The sequence below is a fragment of the Hirundo rustica genome, chromosome 6, assembly GCF_015227805.2.
Source record: "Hirundo rustica isolate bHirRus1 chromosome 6, bHirRus1.pri.v3, whole genome shotgun sequence".
Lineage (NCBI taxonomy): Eukaryota > Metazoa > Chordata > Aves > Passeriformes > Hirundinidae > Hirundo > Hirundo rustica.
The window spans coordinates 47,676,858-47,701,172 of record NC_053455.1 but is presented as its reverse complement, the minus strand read 5'-3'; the positions used below and the strand labels follow the sequence as shown (position 1 = coordinate 47,701,172).

The 24,315-nt window shown below is 43.1% G+C and overlaps 2 protein-coding genes across 7 annotated transcripts in view; both read right to left on the bottom strand.

Annotated features, from left to right (window-relative positions):
* Window positions 1-5,261: 5,261 nt before the first annotated feature.
* Window positions 5,262-16,355, bottom strand: MRPL23 (mitochondrial ribosomal protein L23). The gene is made up of 5 exons (XM_040068695.2): window positions 16,286-16,355; window positions 16,030-16,152; window positions 15,293-15,375; window positions 13,355-13,428; window positions 5,262-5,604 (listed from the first exon to the last, which is right to left on the bottom strand). The coding sequence occupies exons 1-5, from the start codon at window positions 16,309-16,311 to the stop codon at window positions 5,440-5,442; spliced, it is 471 nt and encodes a 156-aa protein (XP_039924629.1). The 5' UTR covers window positions 16,312-16,355; the 3' UTR covers window positions 5,262-5,439.
* A 1,806-nt stretch (window positions 16,356-18,161) lies between these two features.
* Window positions 18,162-24,315, bottom strand: part of TNNT3 (troponin T3, fast skeletal type) — a 30,558-nt gene continuing 24,404 nt past the window's right edge. For 5 of the 6 annotated variants that reach the window (XM_040066242.2, XM_058421101.1, XM_058421102.1 and 2 more), the window contains 3 exons: window positions 23,887-23,977; window positions 23,161-23,201; window positions 18,162-18,549 (listed from right to left, as the gene is read on the bottom strand). In XM_040066242.2, coding sequence (XP_039922176.1) covers window positions 18,501-18,549; window positions 23,161-23,201; window positions 23,887-23,977 — 181 coding nt within the window. In that variant the 3' untranslated portion in view covers window positions 18,162-18,500. Of the gene's footprint in view, window positions 18,550-21,008; window positions 21,050-23,160; window positions 23,202-23,886; window positions 23,978-24,315 lie in introns of all 6 variants that reach the window. The other variant, XM_058421100.1, reaches the window with a different exon arrangement.

Genomic DNA, 24,315 nt, shown 5'->3' with positions numbered 1-24,315 from the left:
AACAAGAACTTTGGAAAATGAAACACTGATAGCACTAAGGGCCAGACTCCAAGCAAGACTTACCTGTGTGTGACCCCTCCAACATCCCAGTCACCACAGAAGAAAATGCACTGCCTAATTCTCCACTGCACAAATTCTCCAAAATCTTAATCACTTTTTATTTGCAGCATTTTCTAACAGCAGAAGGCAGGAAAGGTTAAGAGACTGATAACTAGTCCTGTTTTGTAATTAAAAACAATGAGTTTTGCACCAGGCCCTAATTACTGTGTTCTCAAGCCACAGAATAAGCGACTGTGATATATTTCCCAAATTCTGCAAGCTGGGTGTGTCTGCAACAGCAGCACACACTTTGATAAGCCATACTATACACAAAGAGCTAAATGCTGTCTAAACAGTCATAAATCACTTCAGAAGAAATGGCTCAACCATTACATCATCTTATCTAGTCTAAAAACCTTTTGCATTTAAAGAAAATAATATTTACAGAAATTACCTCCCTTTTCAACAAACATGATTCCTGAGAAGCAACGCTCAGTTTTCCCCATTACAATCATTCTGTAATTCACAGGACAAATGACAACATGTTGGTGACTTTCATGCTGTTAGGGCCCAGCTTATTCAAGGAAAATGACTTGGTCCTGCAATGCTTGTCAAGTACAAACCTTTAAATCTATTCCAGGTAACATTCAACCACAAGTTTCTGGCCTATACACAGAAAGTACAGCATGAAATTTTATGGTGTGTGTCATTCAGGAGGTCAAAAGGGATTATCACAATGTTCCTTTTCAGCCATGGTACCTATGAGCCTTGGCATATAAGCCACCCTGGAAAGCCATTCTCAGACAACTGCTTTAAATTGGACTCCGAACAGTCCTTGACCTCTACTTCAGGAGAAAGCAGCATTGTCAAGATAATGGTTTTACAGCTTTCAGTCCTCCCAGGAAAAATAGTGCTTGCTTTGTGCACCTTGCCCTGTTGCACACACTGAGCAGACGTCCTCTCTCCAACCCTCACCACTCTCTGCGAGTTGTTCCACAAACATGCCGGAGCTGAAGAAGCAATAGTCTGTCCTACAGCCTGAAAATTCAAATAAGTAAAATAGTTCTCCCAAAATAAAAACCCCAGCTTTGATGTCATTGGGATAACCTGGAAGGAGCAGGAATTCCCCAGACATGAAGATATTTTCCACAGCAAATCCACCTTGGATAAAGTAAGCCACATTTTCCTACTGCTTCTTTCATTCAGCACTGCTAATGGCAGTGGGGCAAGAGTAGATCAAATCACTGAATACCTTTTTCTGTCACCTGATGCATAATTTCAGGGTCCCAGTATGGGAGCTGAGTGATGCACTGACACACCTGAGGGACAGGATGCCATTCAGAGGGATCTGGACAAGACCAAGAAGTGGGAATCTTGTGAGATTCAGCAAGACCAGGCGCAAGGTCCTGCTCCTGAATTGGGGCATGAAGAGAAAGGCTGAGAGTTGGGGCTCTTCAGCCACGAGTAGACTCTGTGGAGACCGCACAGCTTTCAGTATTGAAAGAGGGGCTATAAGAAAGATGGGGATACATTGTTGCAATAGGACCAGGGATAATGGTTTGAAACTAAAAGAGGGTCAGTGTAGGTTAGATATAAGGAAGAAGACTTTTTGCATGGCGATGGTATAACACCAGAACAGGTTTCCCAGGGAGGCGGTGGATTCCTAGAAACATTCAAGGACAGGTTGGACTGCGTTCTGAACAACCTGATCTAGTTGAAGACTAGACCCCTGCGCATTGCAAGACTGATGGACTAGATGATTTTTAAAGGTCCCTTCCAATCCAAACCATTCCATGATTCTATAGTCTGGCTAATACAGAAGATAAAGCTATCACAGTTTTACGTGTCACCACACACCAGCTGTACTGAACCCCCTGAGGTCACATAGCAAGGCTCAGGTGATGACAAATGGTTACAAGACTCAGTAACTTTGTTATCTGCAGGAACCTGTCCCTAGTGTCCACCAGTTCATCACCTACAACAAAAAATTCATTTCTAAGGTATAATGTTAGGGGAGTCACTTAGATAGTCACCTCTGCAATCCATTTTGGTTTGTTTAAAAAAAAAACCAGAAGCAATTGCATGTTCCCTCTGGAGTGTCCTGTTATTGATGGAATAGCCAGATGGTATTGCTGGGATAGCACTCAGCACAGCCAGATGCCTTTCTCCACCAGACCAGCCAGTGCAGCCAGTTTCACATCTGCCAGCTCTTCCAGCACTTTACTCTCTTTGGGGGGTTGCACACGTTCAGAGAGGAAAGAAACTGCATTCAGCATCTCCCCTGTACGTCAGAGAAAGTAGCTGGAGAGCTGTGCACGCCAAGCACATGGCTTCTGCACTGCAGTGAGCATCAGTCTCTTCAACCAAATCATTACTCTGGTCCTCAGAGCTGTTCACATCTACACCCACATCCTTGGCCCACAGGTACGGCTGCTGACATAGCCAAGGACAGCTCGACACCTCTGACAGCAGGCCGAGATGTGACTTCACAGGAGCCTTTACATCACCCAAAACAAACATCATATTGTGCTGGAAGGAGCACAGTACATTGAACAAAACAGAAAACTCTGAGTCCCTGTCCTAGTTTTAGCACTAATCTGCTATACTTCTCTCTGGTACATCTGATACAATCTGTGCCTTTGTATTGAAGTATCCTCTGTTATCTTTTAATCTACCTGTACAGCTTGGGGGACGGGATTTGTGAAGCACTGAAGCACCAGATCATACTAACCACTAGCACTTCCCCAGAAACACTGTTCAACAAGGGACTGGGAAAGACTCATGATCTTTTTAATCTCACTTCCATAGAAATCATGAGCATTAAAGCAAAATAAAGCTGGGTCGGGGACTCTTTTCTTTTTTTTTTAATCTTAACTTCACAGGAATACTGTTTTAGAGGTAGCCGGTAACATCAAGGAATGAGTCTCCGTGCAGTAACAGCGGCTTGGAATTAGGTGATCTTTTAGGTCCCTGCCAACTCAAACTCTCCTATAGGATTACACAATTGCTCTCTTATGCAGCTTGAGTATCTGCCAGAATTTGGTTACAGCAACGTCATACAGATATGGGTGTATTTGTATCTGTTTCTTCCATTTTGTGCCACTCTAGACAGAAACCTGCCTTGAACATGAGCTAGAAATTAATTGTCCATGGAGAAATCACAGAGTAGCAAAGCATGGTAGACCTGCATAGGGGCTTTTGATACTCATTAAGCCTAGAGAACATTTGGGACGGCAAATAAATTTCACTCACCTTGGGTCCTCAACACCAGTACAGAAGCTGGAAACTCCAACATCTCCTGACTATTAATAGGGAAGGCAGAGAGTGACGGTTACAGCTGTCTTTGCTCTTACACCTAATGCAGTCCCATTTATCCAGAACTAACATACCTGACTGTTTGCTTGCTCAAGGCTGACCACCAGTTAGGAAGACATATAGCAGCACTAGATGAGCCCTTTCTACCTTCACCATGGTGAAAAAGTTCGAGTTACCCACGCTGGAGATAACCACAAAGGACAGTGAAGAAAAAATAGCAAATTCCATATTATATTGAAGGAACATAGCCCAAGTTGCAATACAGGTCATCTCTATACTGATTGGTGAGTTTGAGAAACATCTCCTTTAAAAAAATGTATTGAACAAAGGAGGGGGGGGAGGAGGCTGTGTACAGCAGAGAGATCACTGCACCCAGTGCAGTCTGACAAATTCAGTCACCCTACTTTAAATTTGCATGCTAGCTCCCGGTTCAACCTGGAGTTTCAGGTCACTACAAAACTCTGGAAATGCTGCCTTTGCAGATATGCCAAACATATGAACTGTTTTCAGTGAAGTCAGTATTTTTCCACATCTACTACCGTAACTCTGCTGGCAGGCTGGGAGTAGCAAATCCTTCCTTATCTCCTCCTCTCTAAGAGCATCTCTCTGTTTAAGTACCAGCTAACTTAGATCATACATGATCCCCCTTGGAAAGTGGACAAAGAGGGGAGTGTAAAGCAACAAACCACAGAAGGAGGTGGACTGTCATGCACAAGGGAAGTAGCAGGGAGAAAGAGGTGACTAATGAACAGAAGTAAATTCCTACTTGGATTGAATCTCTGGAGAACAGCTGTTTCCTTGTAAACATCTTGCTAGCTGTCCAAACAAGAAGTTTAGACACAGAACAATAAAGGAGAGCACCCGGCTAGAAAAGTTGAAGGCATAGGCTCATTCACTACCCTGCCAATTGCTCCAAGTGGCAGAATTCAAAAGCCAGGGAAACATTAGCTGTACATTTAACCCTGCACATGCTGTGTTGTCGCCAAAAGCCTGCAGAAACGCCCTTCTCTATCCATGAAGTCTTTCCTAGCCCTCCTTTTCCCTCACTATTTCTGACACAACAGCAGAGCACATTATTTGACAAAAGAAAAGAGGAAATATCCTCATCAGAGAGAGGAGAAAGCCACAGAGCCAAGAAATGAAAACACTGAACGCGGCAGCCCAGAAGGCATAGAAAAGTTCTACCACTGCCCTGGCATCAGTAACTTGGAAGTAGAGGGAGTTACAGCAGAAAAGGTAAAAAGAGCCTTTTTATTAGTCCTTTGCACAAAACAGGCTACACTGGCAGAAGCATTTCTATGCCAATACAACTGTGTCCACACAGGATACTTGCCAGCGCTGCAAGGTAGCTGCAGAAAGGGGAAGGAATACCAGCACAACCATGCCTGTAAACATTCCTAAGGCAGGCTGGTCACAGAGGATAGCTACCTGCACTGCACAACAGAGACACGCACCACCTCTGCTTCTTGACGCTTAAAGGGACCAAACACATACATGCCCAGTCACAAACCCGTCCTATAAATCCTGTCCCCAAAATGCCACACAACTGCTACAAGAATACAATAAGATCACATGCATTTCTCCAGGAATGGAGGGGTCACTGCAAGGAAGGCAATACGACAGTAGGACAGAGTTAAGTGACAATAAGGGAACCCTACGTCCTGAGCCTATAGTCCAGTTTTCTAAACTTTCATGTCCCCCTCCGTCTAACCTACCTTGACTTTTATACATTCTAATCAACATAAACTGCACATACTAGGACATTAAATACCCTATTTCTACTCAAAACAACCCACAGCAGCACGAAAAAGGTAAACACAATGACACTCTCATAGTCAGAAATGACAAGGAATTCAACATTTTAGAAATAGTCCACAAGTTCACAGAAAAGACCTGGTGCAGTCAGATTTATTTTACCTTTTTATTTCTTCAGGGCCATTTTGTTGTAGTCATGCACAAACAGCCAGAAAAAAGATACACTAGCAAGGGCTGCTCAAGAATAAACATTCAGTCATTACCAGAAGAGTGCTAGTTGTGCTAATCAAAATCCCTCTCAGCCTAAAGGAAGGCAGCTGGCTTGTTGCATCAAAGTCCAAACCAATCAGGGACTCCACCTCTTCTGGGGTCACCTTCCTGCTTCTGCTTCTCTTTCTCCATATATTTATCCTTGAAGTCATCGAAAGAGCGAGTTTCTGCATCTTGTTCTTTCTCTGGAAATAGGTTGGGAAACTGAAAGGTTTGTCCTTGGCCCTAAAGAGAAAACAAGCGGTTAGAGAGACATTCCAGCCTTTCTGCAGTAGCCTTGATCTTAGGGTGAAAGATCACGCTGAATTTTCAGCTAGTGCAGAACGGTACCTCGTGACCTCCCAAAATCCCTTTCCACCCATGTCCCCCAAGATACATGTACATCCCTTCTCCTCAAAAGCTAACTTTCAGCCTCTCCTCCTCTGTGTGCTACTTAAGATACTGACTTTTTTTTCTTTACAGATGAATGATCAGGAGATGGACATCTCTTCAAAGACAGAATCAGCTCAGAGATGTTGTGTGAGTCATACAGTAAAAGCAAGAAGAGCAAAAGAAGTTATTTTGTTAAAGTAACACCACCAGGGAAATACACAGTGGAGCAGGCATTCATTATGTTAACACTCAGGATATGAGCAGCGGTTGTAGTTGTTTAGATCTCAGAGAAGGATAAGGGAGCAGCCTTTAGCAGCTGTTATTGTAGGGTGTAATGAGGGAATACAGAATAACAGATATCAGAGGTCTCTTATCAACAGACATAAAGACTATGGTGTAAAACAATTACAGTGGGAACAATCTGTCTAATATATCACTAATGAGATTAAAAGTGATTACATCTGCATCAGTCATTCTGCCTAACAGACAAGTCATTTTAGTGAAACATCATCATCAGATCTATGTCTCCCACTTGGAAAATAAACATTTGCTTGGTCTCTGGTTTTTATCTAACAGCAGGAAACCATTTTTCTGTGGAAATGTACTATCCCATTAACATTACCTACTTATTTTAGTGGTGTTTGCTCTAAGCACAACTTCATTAAACTCAACAGTATCAGCCCCTCCATTCTGTATAGGACCTTGCATAATAAAACTTGTAACTGGTCACGCATAACCCTAAAAATACTCTCCAAAACACTTGCAAACATTACCATACTTAACTTCTTTGGCAGCATTCTGCATACAGAAATCTCAAGAAAAGCATTTAACTGCTTCAGATGAAGACAGGTGGGTTTGGCTTTTTGTCAGATCAGCCAGTCTTTAAATTTATGTAGTAAAAATAACCAAACAAGAGGCTCAGTTATAAATGGTTCCACAAAGGACATGAAAGGAGCCTTCCCCAGCATACCTACTCTGTATTTTGGGATCAGAAATATGACATATATAAATCCAACAGAACCATCACCACACCCCTGAACCCAGACGAATGTCTGCTGTTTTATTTAATAATATACACTCAACCTAGCAAATAACAGGTGTGAAAAAATCTAAACCTCATATGCTTTGGAGAGAAAAAAGCATTACTTATCCCAGATGAGATTATCCAGACTGAAATCTACAAAATACCAACTCTACCCAGCAATGCTCCAGTTGTTTTTGTAGTGCATACTTCTTGGGGGTTTCCTAAGAGCCTGACCATACTACAAAAACAACAAGGGATCTGCTGTGTACATTGCCTTTTCCTTGATTCTAGCCTGGACAAACTCAACTGGAACATATCAAGGTTTTCCTTTCCATTGGTGTACACTCTGGGGTTTCAGCTCTTTTGTACCTTTAAATTACCAACAGGTATCCTCATAATAGCTGTCCTTTGACAGCTAAAGCACAGTCCCATTTCAGGGCACAGAAACTGGCCTTACCAGGGTCCTTGAGCAAGCCCAAAGCTGCAGCCTACTGAACCTCTTCCTGTAGCAGGATCAATAAGCAGCACCCTTGAGGCCAAGCACTGCCCAGGATTTTAGCACACTGAAGCATTTGGAAAGGATTTGCTAATATTATAAAAAAATGCTGTGTTTTAACTGCACTGTGGGCAGGTCACTCAGCCCTGTGGTACCTACAGAACAGACAGGGCCATACTAAAGAGCTGTCTCTCCTGGAGAGGAAGCCATTTTAGTTAAACAAGTCAGAAAACAACTCAGGCTAATATGGTAGGCACACCACCTCCACTGAAAATCTGAGAACTATTTATATTGGTAACAGTGTAGTAAGGGACTGCTCTTGTTATGCAGCACTGTCCTTCTGGTATGCTTCCAGGACCAATGCATTTCCCTTACTGAAGAATGAAGGAAAGCTGTCCCTAAAGCAGACTAACAACATCCACAGTAATTCACTAAGCATTGCAAAACAGTTACCATTGCAAAAAGAGGGAAGAAAACAAAAAAGATACACCGAGGCTGTAGCAAAACCAGACAAACCTTTAAGTTGTTTATCAAAGTGCTTACAGTTCCCATTTCAAGGCTGGTGGAAGTCAAATATTGAGCTGAAAATGTCAATCTGTATCTGGAGTCTTTTAATAAATCAAAATCAGCACAGACAAGTTGGCTCTTTCCAGTTCTTGTTTTGTGAAGAAATTCTGATTTTGGCTGGCAGCCAAACACGATTTGAAACAGCCAAGACATTACACCCTGAGAACTGAAGGTTGATAAATCTTAAGTAACAATACTCTGCAGTAATACTGCACTGTAAGGCTCTGGAGTGATGAAAGCTCTATGAAAAATAGCTGTTGTGCATGCTCAGTAGCTAGTTTTCAGAAGAAGCCTGTATCTTGGGTATTTCAAAATTTAAAAAATACCAAAAGGCATCAACTTACATAAAGGATTGTGAGTTTGTCCAGGCATATTTACACACAGTGCATCTTCCACATAGTGCCAGAGGCTACTGAGGTTCAAGCTCATATGCCACCTCCTTAAAAAAAAGCCTACCAAAGGAACAGAGGGATTGTCACTCCTTTGCACAGTGCTGCTTTTTCTTAAACTTTTTCTTTGCAAAGGCTTTTCCTTCTATACAGCAACCATCTGACAACCATATGATAAATGCATGCTCAGAATGAAATCCTCACTGGAATAAAGCACACAATTTTTACCAAGTTCATCAGGGTTTATCTGGTTTACAAACTGCTAGAACATGAAGTGTTGGCATAGTCAACCGGAAAGGAAGATTCTGGCTTACTTGAAAGTAAGCCTTGTATTTGTTCACAGTTTTACCTTCTGCAAGCTATTTATCCCTTTAATTGCTGAATTACTGAAATTCTCATAAGCTGAAGTAACTTCTAAAAGGGCTAGAACTTGCTTCTGCTTTAGAACTTCTCCAGCATAATTACCTTAGTTAGAAGCACAGGGAAAGGGGGAGAAGATAACACCACCTTTCTACTCAACATAGCTGTGCTAAAGGAAAATCTTGTAAAAAAGACAGACACTGGAAAAAAAGTAATTTTGCTCGGATAATTCAGTCTGTCATGGAACTGGGTGGTGCACTGACAGCAAAAGATCTGTTCCACCGATGTGACATGATCCCCTGATGCTCAGGAATTTGTCAGGGTAAGCTTGACCACCATGTGTTCACCTCACTCCCAAGCAAAGCCTTACAATACTAATAAAAAAAAGAACAAAAAAACCCATACAAAGCAAGTCAGAGAGGTGGCACTGAACACCCAGAAAAATAAAGGCAATATGATGATTTTACACACTGTTGTTCTCAGTTTGGGGTCTTCCCAGAGACCTTCCTTTTTCCTACAAATTCTAAGGTTATGCACAAGTGAGATGTGTGGTCCAGTGTTCAGATAACAGAAACAGAACCCATTAAACTTCTACTCCTGCACAACTCTAATCCTCAATTCAGCATTACCCAAAAGTAAAGTGAATTGTATACAAGGCCTTATGAGGATTCATTTGTTAAATGCTAGTAACATCCTTTATGATAAAGCATCAAAAATTTATTTTCCCTTTGTCTTAAAAGGGTGAAAACACACCTTGTTCTCGGAGTCCAAGGAATTATCACAGGAGTGGTCTAAATTGCCTCCATTCATTTTAATGAGAGGTTAAGTGACCTTAATTAGGCCTATGAAGTCAAGCGCTGGCCTTTCCACTGCTGAGCCTCACGTCAGAAAACTGCTGGAAGGATTATCCAGCACAAACTCACTTACACTTCTCTGACCTTTGAGTTCCCTGAAAAGTTTAGAAATGGAAGATCAACACAGATATTACTGTGCAGCAATGATGTAGCAAACACCAATCATGTAAACAACTGTGAGATCCTCTGGTTATCTGGATAATTGAAGTACTTACTACTGTCCTTCAGAATTAACAGAAAAGTGATGTTTATCGTATTATTAACTACAAAAATGATGGACTCCCAAAAGCATGGGACTCAGTCCAGCAATAGCAGCAAATGCAGCTAAATTTAATAATCCAGTACATTTGAACAATTCTCCTACTACTGCAGTGGTAACATCTGATGCTAAAGCATATAGCAAAACAGCACAGAAAGCAACTTCAAAAATCCACTCAGGAACAACACTGCATATGGATCATCCAAGTTTTCCCTGAATTCAAAAGAAAACTGCTGTCACATCTGATGTGCAAATAGGTTAATTACTGTGAATTTACAGGACACTCTAAACGGGGGTTGAGCAGAAAGCATTTGCAAAAATGTTCCCACCGGTGCCATCATTCAAGCAGCTAAATAGGTGTTAGTCCTAACACTGACAAGGTCAGACTCCTTTTTACAGCCATCTCCACTAGATTTCTCAAAACACATTTAATTAAAAATAGGTCTGGATTCCAGAGGCTTGTCTACAGTTGTGTTCCCACGGGTACTAACACCTGTTAAACTAAACCAGTGAGAACACTGAAGGAGGAGAAGGAGGGAATGTTGTTGTTTTTTTTTAATTTCCTTGATGTTAATGCAACTGCAAAGTTTCCCACTGGTTTTCTTTTCTTCTTTTTTTCTTTTCATTATAATAATTATAGCTGTATTGGAGTAAGGAGAAAGGCTGCTGCACTACATTTATTTTATCTAATTTGCAAAGATATAAAACTTGGGTTTAATTTAAAATATAGAACAGTGTAGAAAAAGCATTTGATACATAGGGCCATAAGTCTATAACTTAAACCTTTCTCACCACATTCCAAAAGGGAAAAAAAGACAAGCAGGCTCTGGAACGGCAAGATATTGTTGATCCACAGCCTTCTATGATTTGAGGTATTTTTTTAGTGTGAAAATATTATGTTTGGACAGATCACATATTTGTCCAGTTACCGCCTGAGAATAAAGTAAACAGCTCTGAATCTCCAAGAAATAGTATTTGGAAAAGAAAGGACAACAATTCTTACATGTGGAACAGCTGGGGCACTAGTCTGACACCTAAGGGCATGTTGACTATGACTTCATACACCTTCCACCTTTGAAATACTTGCAGTAAGTCAATGGATGCATGTGTTGCACTGGGACACATAAGGTGATGCTTTATGAAGAAGGGAAACATAACTGCTTATGAGAATAAATTCAATTTCATTCAGGAAAACTGCATCACAGCCGCAAAGTCACATTGGAAAGAGCAATACTTCCACCTAGTGGGCAACACAAAAATCAACCCAAGACCTTCCAAAAACACATCCATATTTTTCCAGTCATATGCAATTTTAATTTGAAACTGGATTAATGAGAGAAAAAACAGCTGTTAAAAATGGTGGGAAAGCCCAGCTACTCTGACTCATGGCAGATGCAAACTAATTCTCATGAAAATAAGGATTTTACAGTGGTTACCAAAGACCTTCCTAAATTAGGCAGATATTAACAATGGACTGCATGGGGCCTGTAGTGGCCTGATCACCCCATGAATGAGAATGAAGGCAAACCCTTTAGATTCAGAAATGACACTGGGTTTCTGGCTTCACCCACTGTTTCAAGCTGGTGTGAACACAGAGCTGGGAGCTCATTGTCAGACATCAGAGCTAGTGATGAAAAGCAACAAACAAAAGTAAAAAGAGAAAGGGGGAGGAATAAAGAAACTTAAATGTTAATGGAATTAACAGACCACAATAACAATAGGAAAAAAAATAGACCGAAGAGACCAGGAATGAGGTGAGGAAAAAACATGAGAGACCAAGCTTCACTGGCAAGAGTTTAGCCAACAGTCAGGGTTCCCTCCCTTGACATGAAAAACACCACCAAAAAGTGGTCTCTTGACCCTGTTCATGGAAGAGATGGAAAACATGGCATTCCTTAAGAACTTATTACGGCAACTACAGTCTAAGGCAATAAGGAACTCTCGCTGTCCCATGTACTAAGAGACCTGAGCCACACTGCAAACAGGGCTCCGTGCCTTGCCCAGAAGAAAAAACAGGAGGCTGGAGCAACAACCAAACTACTCCTGTGCACCTGCCTCCAATACCAAGCTAGTTCCTGTAAATCTCCACACCTGGGCTGACCAACCCCTAAGGTTATGTCAACTGTTCTAGGTTGAGAGGCTGACTGTGAAATAAATGCACAAAGGCACTGCCTTAAATGTCTTGCTTCATCAGAGCAGCAGCACTCTGCTTGCCACTCCTTCCCCCTGAGGATCTATGGGTTGCAGACTCCCTCCTTCTCACCTCAGCAGACATAGGACACAAGACTGCATTACAGTGAAATAAAATTTGAGAACTGACTACAGTTCACTAGAGACACACGTCTGCCTCAGTCTTAGGAGACAAGTTTCTAAAAGCAAGGAAGTCACTAGCAGGAGGCTGTGGCAATGGAAAGTGTCTGCAACTACCGACTAAAAGGAACAACACTCAGAGAAAGCAACTTGTGAGATAAATCATCAATCCAAGCATTCACTTCCGAATTGTACAGTCCTGCTCTCCAGCAATCAAACACCTAGCACAGACCATCCAGGAGGAGAATTTGCTCACCAAAGCAGAGACTCTTCCTTGAAAAAGGAATGTGTGTTTTAGCCATTGTAATGTAAAATCCTCACAGAGATCAGGTTGCCTTTAACTTCACTAGAGTAAATCAAAGTTACTCCTCAACTAAATACACCTCTGTTACTATTTAGTAACATTGCACTTTATACTATTCTCTTAAACTAGGTAAGGGCTGTCAAGAAAACTATTCCGTCCTCACTTTTCTTCCCAGAAGGGGCTTTAGAAAAAAACTTCTAAAGGTATTTAAACTTTGAAATATTAAAAATCACATTTCCCATTGTCTGTGACTCTTTAGTTTGATCCCAAGTCCATACAAAGTCTTAGCCAGTCTTTAAGATCACAGAGTGTGCCCCCAACACTGAATCCTTGTCCCAAGGCAGAGTAACAGCGATGTTGTGTTGCCAACTGCAATTTTGAGCTTATGGTTTTACAACCTTAAATACCATCCCTTTAATGGTATGTGAAGGGGTTTTCTATCACTGGTCACACTTCTTTTTTGCATAAAGACAGGTAAGCCCAAGTTTAAACTACGATTTTGTAAAGAAATTTACAAGAACATGAAGCTCCTTTTCCACTGGGCAACCAATGTATGTTTCAGAGCCCGGTTCAGCCACAAAGCATGCTTGTTTAGACATGACTAAAGGCTCTCCAAGGAACAAGCCTTAGTCTTCTCTGAAATTCAAAGACCTTTAATAAGAACTTCCCTACCCTCACAATATATTCTTTCATTTACTGGACATTTCAGCAATCAACCACCCAAGTCGTGAACCCTCCAACGCAGAGACTACAGGGTCAGCATGAAACTCTGGCAAAGCAGCACCCTATGACATCAGTCCACAACCTACAGACAGACCTCAAACCAACATGGGACTTAAAAAACAACCATTTGTTTGAATTTGATCTTTAGACCAAGTCATTTAAGTTTCTTTACATTGTGGAATGTGTTAAAGAAACTGTCACTATTAGAGGATCGGCAGAAATATTCAGCCAACCAGGACAACTCACTGGCCATTATTTTCAGCTTGGCTGGTTAACAGTGCCTTCCTCTTTCCTCACAAGCATCCATGTCAACTCACCAGCTGCACGTAGGCGACCTTGTAATCTGGCTTCTTCACTCTCTGATTCCTGTGATTCCTCTTGTTGTTTGCACCTGCAGAAATGAAGAGAATCCTGTCTTTTACCTCCCAGGACTTCTGAGTTCTCCTAAGCAAGACCAAGCTGAAGGAGGGACTTGGCTATCTCTGATTTGTTGTTAAGGGGAATACTCTTCCTTCACTTCCAGCACAGCACCACAATTATTAAAGTACCGAAACTGGTGGACACTGCTCTCCTTGTTTACAAGCAGGGAACCAAGGCTTCACCAGCCTGCTGCCATTGCGCCTTCACACATGAAGTCTGAAAAGAAGCAAGAAGTCTCCCAAGTAGGGGTCAGGGGTGATAAACTGCCCTCCCAACATCCACAGCTTCGGGAAGACAAGGAGAAAATGACCACTGAATACCCTTAAACTTGACAATTTTTACTATTCAGCTGATGAACTGGATCTACTGTTTATACACCAGGATATTATATTCCACATCCAAACAAACTAAAGCACCTCAACCCTCTCCAACCATGCTGGTCACAACTGAAGTGGGAAGTACAACTTACCCCTTCATGTAAGGCAGACATTAAAACTCTCAGATTGGGCATTCCAACCCTCTTTAACCCTGACTATATACCATCACCTCAAATTAGCAGTGAGGGGCAAAATGTTGTAAGGACAAGCATGACTATTTTTCAATGATGCTTGGAACTACATGTATTTGGTATCATCCTCCCCAACAGTATTTATGACTTAATTCTGCTTTTCACATAAGCATATTACAGATTATACTTCCAGGTTTTTTCTTCCTTTGTAAGTTAAGAGTTTTACAACCTTATTTTGAAGCTTTTTCTTTTATCCTCCATTTTTCACTACTACAGGTCTTTTCTCCTATTCCTTTTTAAATCATCATTAATCTTACCATTATATATACCAGATATTCCTTTCAGAGAGTCACTGCATGAAAAATGAAAAACGCAGCTATCAAAGACGTCCTAACCAACAAGTAACTCTCAACTCCATAATTATACTGTCTGGTAATCAAAAATGTAAACTGACATGAAAAAAAGAGAAAAATATTCCTGACTGCATCCAAACTGCAGTCAGAGAAGCTCTGGGGAAGGAAGCATTCATATGTAAAGGTGACATTATCTAAATTTATCTTATTTCAGTTAGAGATGAGTCCCTCTGCCTCCAAGTCAGAGTTCAGCATAAGTTAAACTAGGAATGTTTTTTCTTTTTCTCTTAGGTTGTCTTTTTGGTGGATTTTTGGTGGGCATTTGGGTGTTTTATTGTTGTTGTTGTTGTCATTTCTAGGGTTTGGACAGGAGAGAAATACCAAAAGTGGAAACATTCAAGTCTGTAGCAGAAATCTGGTAACAACAGGTGATAAAAACCTGAAAGCTTGTAAAGATGTTTTTCTGACATTATCTACTGGTTCAACAGAGTGTTTTTCTTTGCTGTACAAACTTTGATTTTTGTTAGACCATAACACCTGTGTGCATACATGTAAGCTAATCTCAGCTCATTTTTAAATGAAGGCTACAAGTGAATTCAAGTTTAATTACTACTTGTATTAAAAAACATGAAGCAGTTCCTTCCGAAGGGAGATACCCACTGGTCTTCAAGGAGAACCAGTACCAAATACAAAAGCACAAGGTAGATAACTGTCAAGACGATTAGGCTTTTTAGACTGAGATTTTTCTTTTTGGAGTGAAACTTATAATTTAATCACAGCATTCAAATATGAAGTGGTGCGTGTTCATCTGAAGGGATGAATGAGTAACTGCTAACAGACATCACCACCTAAGCACCTGGAACCAGTGCAACCAAATTCTGCTGAAATCTAACAGACCTTTTGAAAGGTAGAAGTCTGCTCTGGCTGTGCGGGGATGCCGTATTCATCCCCTTGCATTACTCAGCTGCACTTACCATACTGTATCCTGGTCCTCACAGCAGCTACCGGCACATTGTATATTCTTTCAAGGTAATTCCTGATATCCACTTTTGTCATTCTAGGCAACGAAAAGACATTTTGGGGAAAGAATGGACGAACAAACAAAAGAAAGAAAAGTATAAATATTTAAACAAAATTAACTAGAGACTGATTGATACTACGGAATAAATATGTCTTCTTCTTGTTTTAACCGAGACAGATTTACGACAAGAAAGTGTAAACTCAACCTAGACCACACACTGCTACAGCAATTTATGATCCATAAACTGTAACAATTGTCAAATACTTTATCCTCTGTAGCCTCAACATTCAAAATGCCAAGCATATTCTCTGTTCAGCAGGCTTTCTCACTGCCCAACCTGAGACACCTCTTTTTATTCTGAGTAGGAGCTGTTGATCTCACCTGCCAGTCTTATGGGCTCTAATGCGTGCCAGCAAACTGTCCAGGCTGAAAGAGTCCTGACAAATAACTGGATACCACGTTGCTTACTCTGGATCATGTTCATAAGCACTTCCTTCTTCCCAAGCCCGTCCCTTGGGAAGGCTGAGCCTCACTAACACTCGGGGAAAGGAGCCGCGCAAAGCTCGTCATTAAATCAGTGCCCTCGCCGCCCTCTGCAAGGTCTGCCTGATGCAGGAGCCCCGGCCCTGCCCCGGCACTCGGGCGTCCCACCCCTCAGCCCACAAGCCCAGCTGCCGTGCCCGCACTCACTCCATGGAGACGCGGAACTGCACGGTGTCCTCGGGCTGGGGCACGCCGGGCCGCACCGCCAGCATGAAGAAGTTGGGACGGAAGATCCGCAGCTGCGGGCCGCCCCTCTGGAACAGCGGGTACCTGCGGGGACACGCCGCCGCTCACTGACCGATCGCCCCCCCCCGCTGCCCCGACTCAGCCCCACCGGCCCCACGCCGCACCCCATCCCAGCCAGCCCACGCCACCGCCGCCCGCCCCGCCCCGCTCCGCTCACACGGCTCTCCGGGCGCCCGCCGCCATGGCCGAGCCCCGCGGAAGCGGCGGTGCCGGAGCGGCTCGGGCGGGCGGCGGCGGCGGCCCCTGCCGGCGCGGAGGAGCGGCGGGGCCTCGGCGGCGGGAGGGGCCCAGAGCCGGCCGGCCGCGCCGTGCCGTGCCCAGCCCGGCCCCTCAGTGTAAGAAAGACACGGAGGTACCAGAGAGGCTCCGGCGGAAGGTCACGAAGATGAGGAAGGGTATGGAGCGTCTCTCTTAAGAGGAGAGACTGCGGGAGCTGGGCCTGTTCAGTCTGGAGAAGACTCAGGGGGAATCTCGTATTGCATACAAATATCTCAAAGGCAGGTGCCATGAGCATGGTGCCGGACTCTTTTCAGTGCTGCCCGGCGACAGGACAAGGAACAATGGCCGTAAACTGAAACACAAGAAGTTCTGCCTCAACACGAGGAAGAACGTCTTTACACCGAGAGTGGCAGAGCACGGGAACGGGCTGGCCAAGGGAGAATGTAGAATCTCATTCCCTGGAGATACTGAAACAAACCCACCTGGGCGCATTCCTGTGTCACCTGCTCTGGGTGACGCTGCCTTAGCTGGGGGTTGGACTGAACAATCTCTAAAGGGCCCTTCCAACCCTAATAATTCTGTGATTACATGGAAATCTTGCCTCTGTGGGATGCTTCAGTTCTGTCTGCCTTTGCTGGGGTCCTGTCCTGACTCTCCTCCTGTCCTCCACGCTGGTGAGACCCCAGCACAACAGACACAGGGCTGTAGGATCAGGCCCAGAGAAGGCCACAGTGATGCTGGAAGGGCTGTGACCCCTCCCTTGTGAGGACAGGCAGAGAGCTGGAGTCGTGCAGCCAGGAAAAGGGTAGGCTCCCTGGAGACCTGATTGTGACCTTTCAGTGTGTAAAGAGGCTTGTAAGAAAGACAGACTTTTTATCAAGGTGTGTTGTGACAGGACAAGGGGCAACTGTTTTAAACTGAGAGAGGGCAGGTTTAGATTAGACGTGGGGATGAAATTCTTTACTGGGAGGATGGTGAGGCACCATAACAGCTTGCCCAGAGAAGTTGTGAATACCCCATCCCTTGGTAGTGTTCAACTTCAGGCTGAATGGGGTTATGAGGAACGTAGTCTCATGAGAGGTGTTCGTACCCATGGCAGGGGAGTTGGAACTACATGATCTTTCAGGTCTCTTCACGCCTAAACCACTCATGACTCCATGACACCCGAGCATATGCCAACAGAGAACCAGAGTGGACACATAGGCACCAGAAACAGAAGTCTGGAAACATGGGAGAGACTCTAATGGACTTCCCTCCACCAGGGCAGTTCAAGGGTTGGCAAAGACACGAGGCCCTATACAACAGCTCACACCTCAGATTTAGTAACAGCCACTTGTGTTTTGACACCTACATAGAATTAACCAAGTAATTCACACTTTAGTATTGGACTTTAATATTGTATGCAGGCTAACAGCCTCAACAAATATTTTAATGTATTATTTGAATGAATCATTCTCTATAGCAGTTGTCTGCATTTAATAAAAGCTATGTGCTGAAAACTACCCCTTCTGGATATTTCTTCCTTTATTTCTGATTCTTTGATTCACTTAATTACTCAAACTTTGAAGCCAATTTCAACTACATTTGACAGGCAGATTATGAGCTCCCCAAGAAGAGTCGGCTCTTGATATCTGCCTGTACAATGACTTAAAACAGGCCCCCGATCCTGAGTCTTTGCTGATGATACTGAGCCCATTCCCCCCTTGTAAAGACAGATCAAATGGTATTAAGCAAGGGTTTGGACCATCTCCCAAATCCTTGGAAAATGGGAAAGCATTAAATAAAATACAAAACAACATTCCACAGGGCTGTCATTGGAGTAGGTACTGGTTGTGCTTTATTTACAAAATCCAGAGATTTGTACACGGCAATCTACAGGACAGCATAGGGCTGGTATCAGGAGGATAAGAGACATGCTCAGCAGGAATTGAAGATGCCAGCAAGGAGTCATCCCAGTTCCACAGGGAACCTGCTTCCCCTTGCCTGAGGAAGCCACCAGACCCCTCCAGGAAGAAAAGCAGCAGCAATAGCCAATCCAGGCTGACGCGAATTTTGTTATCATTGAGGCATGAGTACACAAGTGATCGGTGAAGGAAGAAAGAGGAGACCAGCAGGGGTTCAGCACACCACTAAAGGCCATCCTGCCTGGTTCTTTACTTCCAGCGCCCACCAACCTTGCCCTTGGCGCCTGCCTTCTTGCTGCTACAATGCAAAAGGAAAGAAAAACATGTCAGCTTGATGGAAGCAGTGGGACTCTGTGGCCACTCTGCACTCTGACTCTTAAATTAGGTTTCAGCTGCTTTCACTTCTCACATGTTGGGCACACCTGCCACTGATCACATCCTGAGAAAAATATTGTTGATATTGTGGAAAAAGATTCCTCCTGGGGCTCTTAGTGTGAAAGGCAGGATGTGCATGCCTGAAAGAGATGGACTCTTCCAAACTCCTGGATTATCAGGATAGAAATCTAGGTGGTTTCCAAACTATGTGACAGGTTTATGCAGCCATGGACTTAATATTTTCTGGATGCGTTCTGAATACAAATCTGCTATGCTCTGGATTTTAGGATTTAGAGCTCTATCGAGAGAAATTTGCTCAGTATGAAAGAGCTCTGATCAAATTCCCCAGATGCTCCATTCAGTAGTGGAGGCAAAAAGCTGAAGGCTAATTTAAATACAACTAAAAAGTGCTTTGCTCTAGCAAAGGCAGAGTGGCTATTTAGATCATGAGAGCAAGAGCCTCCTAAACAATCCAAACAACCTTTTGGGCCTGCTCTCATATCAGTATCCCTGTCTTGCTCATGGTGTGTGGGAGCTGTCCAGCTACACTCCCCACTCAAAGCACCTGAGGAAAACTCTCTCCAAGAGTTCTTGCACACAGAAGGGCAATCCTACATGCAAGCCACTTACCTTCTGCCTGAGAAGACTGAACTCAGAACAGGGGTAGGCAGGAAGTTAGTTGAGTTAGACTCTGTACTAGTTCCCATTAGCAGCACCTTGCTTTGTGGTGCTCAGCACACCCCCAAACCCTTCCATCTCATGCACACAATGATGAGGCTGCTTCTTGAACAAAAGCACATGCAAAGTGGGGGCAGCTCTTTGACATGGCAGAAGGTGGGGTTGGGGACCAAGCATGAGGTGGTGGGGCCTTTCTTCAGAACCACTGGCTCCTCCAGGGAGAAGAAAAATGTGGTGATAACGCATCTGGGGAGATTTTTGTTGTGCTGCTCCATGGATTGGTTCAAGAACACCAGCCATATTTACAGAAGGATGTTGCACAGTGACAGAGACACACACATAGTGGATACTTTACCTTTGACCTAGATAGGCTTGGTCTATTTGAAAAAATGGATGGTTTACATAAAAGAGAGAATGTACTTTCTGCTTCTCCTCAATTAAGCTCTATGTCCCTTTTGCCAGCCTTTCTGAAGGTTCAAAACCCAGTGTAGGAACTGCATAGCTCCTCAAACAAAGACAGAGTTCTTTTATGTCCACAAGCACCTGTGATGTTTGATGTTACACCTAACCTTTAGAGTATGCTTAAAGAGATTTAATAAAGTCTGAAGCAAAAGACTCATTGATCCCTGTATAAGACATTGGCAGGCACTGCTTTGGAATGATAGTGTCTAGCATGCATAGAAATTTAAGCTTACAGAAAACTCATTAGCTCTGGGCTTCTCAGTGCAACCTTCTCAAATGATGTCCTGAGAGAGTATCATGTCTTTTGGGGGAACAAGCAGGCAGTGGCCTGTTGTGGGTGGTGTGGTAGTGCAAGAGCAGAAACACCCAGACCAGCAGAAACAACCATGGCATCCTTCTGCAGCTGCACATTCTGCTGAGGTTTATCAGCCTACAGCTCTGTACAGAAAATACCAGGGGAAGGTCAAGCCTTATGTTTGGCATTAAAGACAACCAAACCCCCGGTGTTACATTCATTTGATAAGCCAGGATGTCTTGGGGAAGTGGGAAGGCAGTAACTGGTCACTCTTGTCATCCAAAGATATCACCAAAGACCACTGCTTCTTCCTGGCATGACTTGCTAAAAAGATACAGATGCACAGAGAAGAGCAAACCCACCACTGGAGAGCTCTCCTTCCTTTCTGCCCTGCAGTTACATCTCTGTGAGTGTTAATTTTCTGCATGTTCTAACACCCAAGCTGTGTCCACCCTGGTATCTCATAAATCCATTAAAAATACCTAGAATAAAGATATTAGACTCAGAAGTGATGAAACAGTCTTGTGGTGAAGGAAAGTGGGAGAGATATGAAGAATGAGCTCACAACAGTAATCCCATTATGTTAGTCTTGTTACACACCATTCTTCATAATCTTAGTGACCACTTGTTTATCCTTCATAAACAAGGATTATATTCCCTCAAGTATTCAAAGCACCTCAATCAGGTGTTTGAAAAACCCAACAATAAGCAGAGGAAATTTTTGAAAGTATGGTGTGAAGAAACGTGATTTTTTTCTTGTTAGGTGTTACATTCACTTCAGTTTCCCCTTCATTTTCTCAATGTGAGGCAGGATGGGAGTGGCCCTTCCATCTCTAGCCCCATTTCATTGCAACAAGAAAATGTCAGTGTTGAGGCTGAAGTGACACATTTGAACACTGAGAAGATATCCCCAAGCCAGGAGCTAGGAAGGGGATATAAATACTTACTGCTTCTGGGCCTGATCGATCCGGTTTCTGAGGGTGACAATCTGCAAACAACATATATGACCAGGGTTTTTAGAGACAAAGAAACCTTGTTCCCTCAAGGAGAGGAGAATTTTACCTGCTGAAGTGCTCGCAACAGGTGGCTGTAGTAGGAATTAATACTTCCTTTGAAATAAAAGCTCACCCATGGCTGAAGGACAGAAATGTTACTTCTTGGCAGTAATTCTGCAAACCTTCACATGACCTTCACACGTCAAGGGACAGAAGAGCTAGAATTTTCTAACTCTTACTAGAAGTGATTCCACATATTGAAATTAATCTCCTATGAACTCACATGTCAAACTACAGGCAGGTGAACTGGAATGAATATCACCTTGGACAACTGCAGAGCTCTTGGATGGCTCCATCACCTGCATGTTTCAATCCCACCTTCTCACTCTTCCCTTACTCGTGTTTGTGTAAACCCAAAAATCTTCACTGGTCTTTGATTAGGGACCTCAAGAACGGAAGATGGGTATCGCTATCTGCTGGAAAACCTTTTGCTGGCTGGCAGAGCAACAGGTGAGGAGCTCGCAGCACTCACCACATTCCCAGCCACTCATTTAATAAGAGAAGATGACCTGATGCATTGGAAAGCAAATACCTACCTTGCATGGGATAAATACCATATAGCCTGACTTAGTAACTCAGTTTGGTCTGTAGGCCTGGACTCATTACTGAAATCCTGGGACTCGTGTACTGGGAAAGCCTACAAAACACTAGGGTGTGATAGAGAGCCACCCTTTGCCCCTTCATCTCATTTGTAACTGAATCGGTGTTCAGCTTAGTTTTCCTGGACTGAAGAAATGCCCTTTCCAAGAGGTATGCTTTGCTTTGGGCGCAGTTTGAAATTCTGCACTGACTCTGCTGGTTGAAGAACTGACGACCCAAATTTTGAATATTTAAAGTCTCACTTGACATTCCCAGTGTGCAAAAAAGGAAAAACAAAAATCATACATTCTGGTGGTCCCAAGAACTGGTAATTCCTGGCTCACGTCTTTCCATGGCAAACAGAAAAAGTATAGGAGACTGACATGTTACTGAGAACAGGACAACACAAGCAAGGAAAGTTCAACAGATCACTTGCTTTTGTACTTACTTGTGGAAGTTTTAGTATTTGTCACAGCAATTTAAATTGCTATTTTCCAACTAAGTATTTTCCCCAAGTGATGAAGAGAACCAGTTGTCTTCAGTTTGACCCAAGCACCTAAGACTTACCTTCAGTCATAACCTTATGATCATGACTATGACACTCACTCTCCAATGAAGCACCAAAGAGCAACAGACACTAGAGCTAAAGAATAGCTCTACTTCTGTGTCCCACTTCCTTCGTCTCTCCCTTGCATCCTTGCTTGTGTCTCCTCCTTCATTCTCTTTCCTATTTTCACTTACCTTTCTCCTCATTTTTTCCTGCTGTTATCCTCTCTTTATTCTTCCACTTTTGCTCTCCCATCTTAGCTGTGCATTTTTCCTTCTACTTTGCTCATTCTTTGTACTTCCTCTGCTTGCTCTTCATCAGCAGGCACTCACCTCTTTGTTTATCCAGAGATCTCATTACCATAGCGTGTACCCCTCCCCTGGTACTGCTTTATGTCTTGTTTTCTACACCCACTTGGCCTGTTATCCTTAAGCTAGTCCTCTGCAGTATTCTGGATCTAGATAAACATGTGCCACAAGGTGGAGAAGCTTTCCAAACCCTGTAATATTCTCTGTATACTGTAGTCCAAGCTGTTACAGGTGTATCTCTAAGTTTCAGCATGTATTCCAGCTGCATCAGGTGATGCTCCCATGCATGCAATACCTGTTTTCAGATAGAGTTTTGGATAGGGAATTATTTTAACATGCTCTCAGTAGATTGCTTCCTCAGTTCTTTAACCAAATCCCTGTTGGACTCCTGACCCTTTTCCTAAATTACCACTTTCTATCTTTTCAAAGAATGGAAAGGGAGAGAAAAAGGAAGTGAATGGAGAGACACACGATCCATTTCTCTCTTTTCTCTCTGTGCTTGGAGCCAAGTGCCAGCTCCCGTCTGGCGCCTGGCTCTGACCATGCGGCAGGCTCATGCATTTGGTAGCCTTTGCTGCTGCTGTTGCACAGGCAAGTTCATTGTACTTACAACTTGGAAAGCTCCTGCAGCCTGCAACGCATTGTTAAAATCTAAGAGAGATTGAGATAGTTACATTGGTGTTGCTTGCTGCCTGTCAGCATGTGTCTGTGTGATTGGGAATTAAAAGGAGAGCGAGACAGAGAGAGAGCCAGTAGGATTTCTCAGCCACTGAAACCTAATGTGGGTGAGTGCCACCCTATCCAGTAACTGTGTGAAGGAAACATGTCCACTTTCTGTTACCATATGACACTTCAATCAGATGCTCCTGTCTGGAGACAGTTTTCAGTGACTCCAGAGAGCTCAGTCCCCAGGTAATCTGTCTGGAATGGAATAAACTTACAGCGTTCAAGTTTGAAATCAAAGATGGATCTAAAAATATTACTTTGCAATGGAGGTGTGTGAACTGAGAGATACTGAATTTTCAGGCCAGGATTACCTATATAGATAAACAAGAATGAACAATGTTTCTGGAGAGGGCAAGAGTCCAGTTTCCATTGGGATTGCCTTTCCATGGGGCACTGAAAGCCTTAAAAGTGACCTATTCAATTTTAACCTAAAATGTGAAATCCAGTTCAAGTATGTATGTTAAGGGAATGCAGTTCCAAGCATCTTTCTCCTTAAATATTGCAAAGGGTCACTGGACACCCAAATGTCACAACATGACATTTGCCAGAGGAATCACAAAGTTTTACATTTTGAACCCAGTGCTATTAGCAAAATGGCCTCTCAACTCACCTCATATTTTTTCCTCTTGATCTGCTCTGTAAAGTCATACTTTTCAGTCTCCAGCTGATATAACCAGTCCCACAGCTCCTTAGCTTTGTCCCTGTGTGGTTTTATGGGAAGACAGAAGAAACACATGACGTCAGATATTTTCCACTGTTTTCACATCACTAATAATGAATTTTATTTAATGCCATTCACACCTCTTCCTGTAAACCCTCTGTTCTCTTAAAGCTACTCATCATTTTCAAGGTCACATTTTTCTCACCTTCAAATTTTTCAGACTTGCAGTCTTGCATGCGTCATACATTAACATAATTCCTCTGATTTTCCCTCTAACTCTTAATGAAAGATAAGACTTCAGTGGAATCAGACAAGAAGGAAGGAGGATTCTGAAGGTCACCCAGATAAGCGGAACAGTTGTCATTGTGCAATCTCATC